The sequence below is a fragment of the Pongo abelii genome, chromosome 1 (assembly GCF_028885655.2).
Source record: "Pongo abelii isolate AG06213 chromosome 1, NHGRI_mPonAbe1-v2.0_pri, whole genome shotgun sequence".
Taxonomy (NCBI): domain Eukaryota; kingdom Metazoa; phylum Chordata; class Mammalia; order Primates; family Hominidae; genus Pongo; species Pongo abelii.
In genome coordinates, this window is record NC_071985.2 from 198,761,552 (window position 1) to 198,770,695 (window position 9,144).

The 9,144-nt window shown below is 52.5% G+C and overlaps 1 protein-coding gene across 1 annotated transcript; it reads right to left on the reverse strand.

Moving 5' to 3' along the window:
* Positions 1-292: 292 nt before the first annotated feature.
* Positions 293-5,458, reverse strand: GJB3 (gap junction protein beta 3). The gene is made up of 2 exons (XM_002811091.4): positions 4,892-5,458; positions 293-1,909 (listed from the first exon to the last, which is right to left on the reverse strand). Exon 2 carries the CDS (start codon positions 1,882-1,884, stop codon positions 1,072-1,074), a length of 813 nt encoding a protein of 270 aa, XP_002811137.2. The 5' UTR covers positions 1,885-1,909; positions 4,892-5,458; the 3' UTR covers positions 293-1,071.
* Positions 5,459-9,144: the final 3,686 nt, after the last annotated feature.

Sequence of the window (9,144 nt, forward strand, 5' to 3'; positions counted from 1 at the left end):
TGCAGAGGGAGCACAGTGCACTCTTGTGGCCACAGCTAGAATCCCAACATATGTATCAGTAGGTTCCACCCGAGCCTCCTCCTCTGGTACAAACCCAGCTCCCGGCTGTCAACCTCAGCCCCAGCCTAACCGAGCTCCAGGTCAAGCCCCAGCTGCAGCCACAGCCACAGCCCCCACCTTAGCTCCGCCCCGAGCCATGGAACTCTTTCCCTTTCTGAGGGCTTACCTTCCCTACCTTCAGGGTCCTGTCAGTGGGTGGGAGTGTGGGAGAACCAGAGACAGAGCCAACCTGTATAAAACACAGCCTTTATTGATTTCAAGGAAACTGTCTTGAGGATGTTCTATCAGCGCATCCACCCAAGTCCCTGGGAGCAGGGTCTGAAAGGCTGTCACCAGGCTGAGACAGTTGTGGGAAGGAAGATGGGAGCACCACTGCCTGAGGCTGAGGGAGTAGGATTTGGGGAAAGAGGGCTTCCACTGAGCCAAGTGATGACCTGGGGGACCTCTGGGTATCTCCAGAACCTCTAGTCAGGCTCATTCTCAGGCCTCCAGACCTGCTGCTGCTGGGAGACCTCCTCTCCACTGCAGGAATCTGGGCGGCTCCTCTGGAGGGAGTGGAGATGCCTTAGGTCTGCTGAGGCTAGCCCAGGGCGAGCATCTCTTTTTGTGTGGCCTCCAGACCTCTGTGCTGCTGTTGTCTCTGCTTGGGAGCACTTCTTACCTCTCTTACACATTATGTCCTCAGGGAAGCCTCTCCTGATCACCCCTTCCTGGGTTAGCTGGAAGCCCTGCTAGCAGTGCCCTAAGTGGCCCCTTGCAGGCAGCATAGATAGTTAATTCGCTTGTTTCAAAGTCTATGTCCTTTGAGGGCTGGCACTGGGCCTGTGGGTTACCTATACCTGGCTAGAGAGCCCAGTGTCCAGTGTCAAAAAACATCTGCCAAAATGAAAGTTGCATAGCTTAGTGAACCCAAAGTGGGGTCACTCAGCCCCTGTAGGACCTCTCCAACCTGCCACACTGCCCTGCGTGTCCCATTGGCAGCCCCCATGTTGCCCCACCCCTGCCCTGTGGTCAGATGGGGGTCAGGTTGGGTGCTGAAGCCTGCAGCTTGTTATTGCCTGGGTCTGGATCCACCTCCCCAGCCTCCACCAGCTTGTGGTGGCAGCGGCAGGTGGAAGCTCGGCTGGTGGAGGACGAGGGGCTGCGGCCCCCTCGAGGCTTGTCCTTGTGCAGGCCTCGCAGGACCCTGTGGCAGATGAGGTAGCAGAGCTCACAGATGGTGAGTACGATGCAGACGGCGGAGGCGCCCACCATGAAGTAGGTGAAGATTTTCTTCTCGGTGGGTCGGGCAATGTAGCAGTCCACGATGTTGGGGCAGGGGGCCACGTTGGCGCACTGCACCAGGCGCGGCATGTCGAAGCCATGCCAGAGAGTGTGCAGCAGGTAGAGGAAGAGGAACTCAATGATGAGCTTGAAGATGAGGCTGAACAGGTAGGTCCACCACAGGCCTCCGTGCTTCTTGCCTGCGTTGTCGTACAGCTTGGCGCACTGGTCCCCGTGCTTCTGGCGGTGCCGGCGCTCCCGCTCCTCACGGTAGGCCACGTGCAGGATGACCAGCAGCGAGGGGCATGTGACGAAGATGAGCTGCAGGGCCCAGAGGCGGATGTTGGAGATGGGGAAGTAGTTGTCGTAGCAGACGTTGGTGCAGCCGGGCTGCTTGGTGTTGCAGTCGAAGTCCTTCTGCTCATCCCCCCACACGCGCTCTGCAGCCACCACGTACACCAGCACCCGGAAGACGAACACCACTGACAGCCAAATGCGCCCGAACGCTGTGGAGTACTTGTTCACGCCGCTCAGTAGGGCCTGGAGTGTCTTCCAGTCCATGGCGCCTGGCGGGGGCCGTGCCTACCTGAGAGAATTAGAGGAAAAACCATCGTGTGAATGAATACGTGACTTTATTGAGCATTTACTATGTACCAGGCAGTGTTCTGAGTTCTGACTTGTTCAATCCTCACAATGACCCTCTGAGTTCAGAACTATTATTCCTCCCAAGCTGCAGATAGGAAACTGAGGCACAGCAAGGTTACGTAGCTTAACCAAAGGCAACAGAGCTAGTATGCTGGAAGGAAGCAAATGTGCTTTGGCTGATAATAACAATCACCACTTATCGAGTGTTTACTCTAAGTCAGGCACGAAGCTAAACACTTTATGAGCAGAATCTCAATTAATCTCTTAGAATGACCCCATAAGGTAGTTATTACAGTGCTCCTCACTTACAGATGAAACTGATCATTGAACGATTGCAAAGCAAGTAGTACGTAGTAAGTGCCCCATAAATGCTGGCTACTCATTACTGTGAAATTTAGAGAGGTCAAGTCACTCACTTAAAACAAGAGGTGGATTCAAGGCCAGGCTGTTTGGTGCCAGAGCCTGTGCTCTCCACCACCTCCTCTTCCCTTCTCCGCTGGACTCCTGCCCCAGACCAGATTCTTGAAACATTTACTTTGTGGATGCCTCACTACTATACTGTGAAGTTGAGGTTATGAGTCCCATTCTACAGCGGGGAAACTGAGGCTCAGAGAGGAGAAATAACCAGCTCAAGGTCTCACAGCTGCTGGGTGGTGAAGAGGGGAGACCAGTTCAGGTCGGGGGTGCATGGAGGCTTATGATCTGACTCCTGGGAGGACACTAGATCCAGGGAATATCTAGAGACAACTCACTGCTCCCTGTGCTGGGCCTGGGGAAGCCCAGCCACCCCCAGCCACACTAGTTGCCAGGGCCTTGTGGTGGAAAGATGTGCTTTGTTCAGGCCTTAACTCACACATCTTCCTCCCAGTCCTGGAGTGACTCAGAGGGTGTGGACGGGTGGGTCTGCCTGAGTGTGCCTTGTTTCTGTGCTGCTGTGGGTGTGAGAGCACCCGCCTGCCTGTCCACGTGTGTGTGTGGGCCTATGTGCGTGTGAGTCCCCCTGGAGCTAACTTGTACCTCTGAGCATGCGTGATGCCTGCGAGGCCACCACCCTGCCCCAAACCACTGTTATTTTGGCCTGTATTATGGCCTCTTTACTGGCTTTTCACCTTCCCCCGTGCCCCTAGAGTCCATTAAATCAGTTCATGCCACTCCCTTGTTTTTTTTTATTATTATACTTTAAGTTTTACGGTACATGTGCACAATGTACCCTAAAACTTAAAGTATTAAAAAAAAAAAAAAGACTCTAGTAGCTTCACCCTGCCACACTGGAATAAGGGCCTTGGGGGCTTTTTACTGATTCCTTCTGCCTGGAATGCTCTTCCTCCAGAACCTCACACAGGTGGACCCTTCTCATCACAGAGGCCTCTGCTCAAACCTTATCTCTTTAGAGGCCTCTCCACATTACCCTGGGTCTGAAAGAGCCCCTGCTTCTGTCACTCTGTTCCTGTCCCCTTTCTTTTTTTCTGAGACAAGATCTTGCTCTGTCTCCCAGGCTGGAGTGCAGTGGTGTGACCTTGGCTCACTGCAACCTCTGCTTCCCAGGCTCAAGGGATCCTCCTACCTCAGCCTCCCGAGTAGCTGGGACCACAGGTGCACACCACCATGCCTGCCTAATTTTTCCAGCCCCCTCTGTTTTCTTTACAGCACTTAGTCACTATCTGAAATTAAAGAATTTGTCCTTTTTTTTTGGTCTTATTTATTATCTGGCTCCCCCTCTAGAATGTCAACTTGGTCTTGCTCACTGCTTTATATTTAGTGCCCAGTGCTTGGCACATAATAGGCACTCAATGCTGAATGGGTAAACAAATGAATGCTGAGTTCTCAGTGAGGCAGCTTGGAGGGAGGGGACAGGAAGGTGGGCAGGATCCTGGTCAGGGGGCAGCCTGGTCAGGGGGATTGGGGGAAAGACTTCCCTACACTGGAGAGAGGGAGAGAGCACAGTTCCTTCTCAGCACCTGGCTCTCCTGGCTGCGTTTCCTCTGGGAATCACAGTCTGGGCAGTATGGGGCGATTGGGAAGACCTCATTCTTGGAAACCTTCCTCTTCTCCCCTACTCTGCTCCTTCTAAGCCCTGGTGGTGGGGGAAGGGAGTGGGATAGCACGGAACACGGAGTTCCACCTGGATTCAAACCTCAGCTTGGCCACTTAGTAGCTGGGTGACTTCCAAGAATTCCCTAATCTCATTGACCCTATTTATTTATCTCTAAAGGGAAATAATTCCTACTTTCTGGTAGAATCCTGAGACTGTTCCCTCCCAGGCCTTCTACTCACCTGGTGGGAGTTCACAAGAGCTGAAGTGAAGGTTGCAGCCCTGTCTGTCGGGACAGAGAGCAGAGAGGGACCCTGACGGCTGCTTCCACCTGACACCCTCCCATGGCTGCCCACCGGGGTGCAGCTCTCTCCTGGGCTCCCACTTTCCACTCTTGGGTGCTGTCTGCCCAGTCCCTCCTGACACACCCCAGGGAGGAGCCTCACTGGCAAAGAATTTCCTTCCGAAGTCTAGGCTGGGGACTGGTGGAGCCGGTTCTGCCCCCCAAAGCCAGCTCCCTGCGCAACCGTTTTTTCCCAGACCCCCAGACCGTACTGTGCCCAGCCCTGCCTCCCTCCCCACAATGTCCCCGAAGGGTAAACCTCCCTTTCCTTCCTAGTCTCCCTCCATCCCAGGCAGCTTGGGAGTTTGCGGACTTGGGGAGGGGGTGTCTCGGAACCTCCCCGCAGCCGGGACCCCTAATGGGCCCATAATTGAGAGGCGAGAGGGAGGCTTGGGAGGCACGGGGTGGGGGGTCCCGCACCCCCGCTTCGCGCCCCATCCCAGCGCACTGGCAGGCTCAAGCCCCAGCCCTGCCGCAGGGGGTCGCCAGGAGCGCTCCGCGCCCCTGAGGGTCCTGCCCAGCCTCGCCCCGCCCCGTCCAGCACTTACCTGCAGTGGCTTGGCCAACGCGGAGGCCTGACCCCGTGTCCCCGGGGCCCACAGCAGAGGCGAGGGCGCGGGAGCTGGGCTCAGCAGTGGTGCACACAGACGGCGGGCACACCCCGGGCGGCGCGGAGGAGGGAGCAGGAGGGAGCCGGCTCCTAGACCCGACGCTGCCAGGCACTCCCGGGCCAGCCTCCGGAGGGGCTGGTGGCCCGTCTGAGCCTCCGCTTCCTCAGGCGTGAAATGGGGGCATCGGTGGCCATGGGCTGGGCCGTCCGAAGGCTCCAATGAGATCAGGGGCGGGAAGCACTTTGCAAACTGTTAAGTGCCGCGGCGGCAGGTCCGACTGCAATCAGGACTCGCCCACGCTAGTTTGCCGCGGGTACCGTGCCGGCTTCCGGCCTAGCTCGGTCCCCGCTTGGCACGGGACCTTGACCGTGCGTGGGGCACCCCTGGGAGCCCGCCCTCCCGGTGCGACGGGCCCTCGACCTCGGCCTCCAGGGAGGCCGGTGCGCTTTGGAGAGCTGGAGTGGGGGGCAGACCGTGTACCCACAGAGGGAAGGGGCACAGAGCGTCCTGGGCCAGGAAAGAAGTTCAGGAATGAGGGCGGGGTGGGGGAGGTCACCGCCTGGAGTGACTCAGAGGGGCAGACTGCAACCGGAGCTGCCTACCTGAACACTAGGGTCCCTAGTTTCTTGTTTTCCTTCCTGAATCGCCTGTTCATATTCAACTATATAGTCTTAACCTATGGAAGTATGCTATCTACACTCTTCTGCACGTTGCTTTTTTTCACTTAGCAAAATATGACATTTCTCCCATCAGTCGATATAGAGCTGCCTTGCTCTCTCATTTTAAAAAAAGCTGAATAGTATATGTACTGTAATATATTTAATCAGTCCTACTCTGATAAAAATTAAGGCTGTTTCTAGTTTTTTATTTCATTCTATTACAAATACCATTGCAGTAAATAGCCTCTGCCAAAGCAGGTGGGTCTGCGGCTGGGGTGGGGCTGGGCTGTGCCCTAGGGATAAGGACACATTGTCTTATTTACTAGTGTGTCCTGACTGGGAACTAATAAGAGCCTGCAGCGCCCCAGCCTCTTTTGGAAAACCCCAGGGTTTCCAGCCTCCCTGGGAGTCCCTGGATCTTAGGGTGGGGCCCGAGTCCTGTCTCCACAGAGATGATATTGCTGGCACTATGGTGGCTCCACATGGTGTTTGCCCAGGACTGTACTGGTTTATGCTTACAGTGCCGGCATCATTAACAATGCCCCCTTTTACTTTCAAAAATGCCCCAAAGTTAGGAGCATCAATTATGGTCACCCTCCTCCTACTCATTTTGGTAGAGAATGAGCACTGAGTTGGGAGCCCAGTGGCATCTTTGCTTCTGACACTGCCCCACATGCTTTAATTTCATCCTCGCAGCATCCAGATGAGGAAGGTCCAATCCTTCCTACTTTTGTGAATGAGAAAGCTGAGGCACACAGGGGTGAGGTGACTTGCTCAGGGTCACACAGATAATAAGAAACAGACCCAGCTCTGGAGGCCTCAGCAGTGTTGTTTCCAGGTACGGAAAAGCCACAGGGCAGAGGCTCCCTTGTACTCACTGGGGTTGTGGCCCTTGAAAATCTTTGCTGAGATTGAGGAGTGCCAGGTGGCTCAGGTGCATGTGCTGTGCTCTGTGCATGGGCAGTGGGGAAGTGAGCATGAGGGTGTGGGGCCCCGGACTCTGCTGCCTGCTGCTGTGCTCTCTGTCAGAGCAAGACTTGCTCCCCTCTACCTCCCCTCCTAGTCATTTTTCAACTCATTTGAACAATGTTCCTGTCCCTACCATGTCACTAAAAACGGCCTGTCAAGGTCTCCGTGGATCTCCACAATGCTAAATCCAGCAATCACACCTCTGTCCCCATGCCCCTTGACCTTCAGAAGCACCTGGGACAGTGGGACACTCCTTCCTTCTAGAAACACTTTCTTCCCTGTGCTTCCTTGACACCACAGGCCTCACATCCTGGCCTCTAAAGTGGGCATGTCCCGGGGCCCAGTCTCTTCCTTCCCAGGTGAGCTCACCCAGTCCTGGGGCTCTAGATACTATCCACTCACTGATGATTCACACATTTCCAACACCGGACGTGACTTCTCCTTGAACACCAGACTGTAACTGGAGCTGCCTACCTGAACACCAGGGTCCCTAGTTTCTTGTTCTCATTCCCAAATCGCCTGTTCATGTTCAACTATATATTCTTTTTACATTTAACCTATGGAAGTATGCTATGCTAGCTGCACTCTTTTGCACTTTGCTTTCTTCATTTAACAAAATATGAGACATTTCTCCCATCAGTGAATATAGAGCTGCCTTGCTCTCTCATTTTTAAAAACAGCTGAATAGTATATGTACTATATTTAATCAGTCCTATTCTGATGAAAATTAAGGCTGTTTCTACTTTTTTATTTCATTCTATTACAAATACCATTGCGTGAATATCCTTGGATAGTCATTATTTAACACATTTGAAAATTGTATCTACAGGATCTATTCCTACATGTGAAATTTTTGCTTTAAAGTTGTATGTGTATTTAAAATTTTGATACATATTGCCTAATCGTCTTCACAGATGTTTCAGTTTGCACTCCAAGAGACAAGAGAGTGCCTGTATCCCCATATATGTACCAATAGAGAGCGTTATCAAACTTTATGATCTTTGTCAATGATATCTCATTATACTTTATTTTACATTTCTCTTGGTATGAGTGAGATTGAGCATCTTTTCATATATTTAAGAGCCGCTTTTGTTTGTTATCCTGTGAACAGTCCTTTGCCTTTGCCATTTTTCTATTGGATGGTTGACTTTTATTATTTATTTCTCAGGAGCTCTTTACATACTAAAAAATAAGCCCTCCTCTGCCTGTGATACAAATAGAAAGGATTCCCTCTGCCTCTACTGCTTGACACCTGTAATTTGACTTTATAGATGGGGGTTTTGCCATACAGAATTAAACATGTTTTATGTAGTCCAGTGTATTAATATTATCTTTTATGGCCTTTGGGTTTTGTTGTCATTAGAAATACCTTCACCACTCTGAGGATTGCAATAACATTTTTTCCTGTGGTTGCTTCTAGCTGAAGTAGTGTTTTAATGATCTATTAGATTGGTGCAAAAGTAATTGCGGTTTTTGCCATTGAGAGTAATGGTAAAAACCGCAATTACTTTTGCACCAACCTAATAGATCATGCCACTTCCCTCTTAAAACCTTACAGTGACTTATCATCAACTTTAGACTGGTATCCACTCTCTTGACGTTGAGCCCCAAGGCACCAGGCGACCTAGTCCTGCCTCTCTCCCATCTCTCATCTCCTTGACCGCTGTAGAGGCCTTCTTTCTGGTTCTTGAACAAGCCACGTTCAGGGCAGCCTTCTGGTTTTTGCCTTGGCTGTTCCCTCTGCCTGGACTGCCTTCTCCTGACTCTTTACCTGTAAGCTTCCTTCTCCTTATTCAGGTCTCACCTTCTTACAGAGGTGTTCCCTGGTTGCCCCACCCCCACCCCAAAGGTTCCTTGCCCGGCTTCCTCAGGAGACACTCTTCACAGCCGTCTCTGAAATTATCTCCAGGAGAGCAGGGAGCTCGCTGGTCATGTTCCTGCCACATTACCAGGGCCTGGAATGTACAGACTCTCAGTCACTATTTGTAAACACTGGGTGTGCATAAGGTTATGTGCGAGAACTGTTTCTGTGTGTGTAAGCCTGGAGAGCTGTGTGTTAAGGGTGGTATGTGGGCCACGTGTGTGTAGGCTCTGATGTGCGTTGCTGTGAATGTATGTGATGGTGGAGATGGCTGGGGTGGTGTGGGAGGCTGTGTGCATGTGTGGTTGTGAATGTGTGTGATGGGGGAGATGGCTGGGGTGGTGTGGGAGGCTGTGTGCATGTGTGGTTGTGAATGTGTGTGATGGGGGAGATGGCTGGGGTGGTGTGGGAGGCTGTGTGCATGTGTGGTTGTGAATGTGTGTGATGGGGGAGATGGCTGGTGTGGTGTGGGAGGCTCTGTGCCTGTGTGGTTTTGTGTCAGGCGGTGGTGTGTAGTGGTGTCTATGTGTGAGATTGAGTTATTCTGCTCTGGTAACCAGGTGATTTTATCACCTAGGTCCTGTCATTCTGACTCTGCCAGATGCTGGCTTTTCACTCTTGATATGAGGTAGTGCCCCCAACAACAGGCCTTTGCTTTTTCTGGAGTGAGCTGGAAGAGTTCCCCATTCCAGAGAGAATGG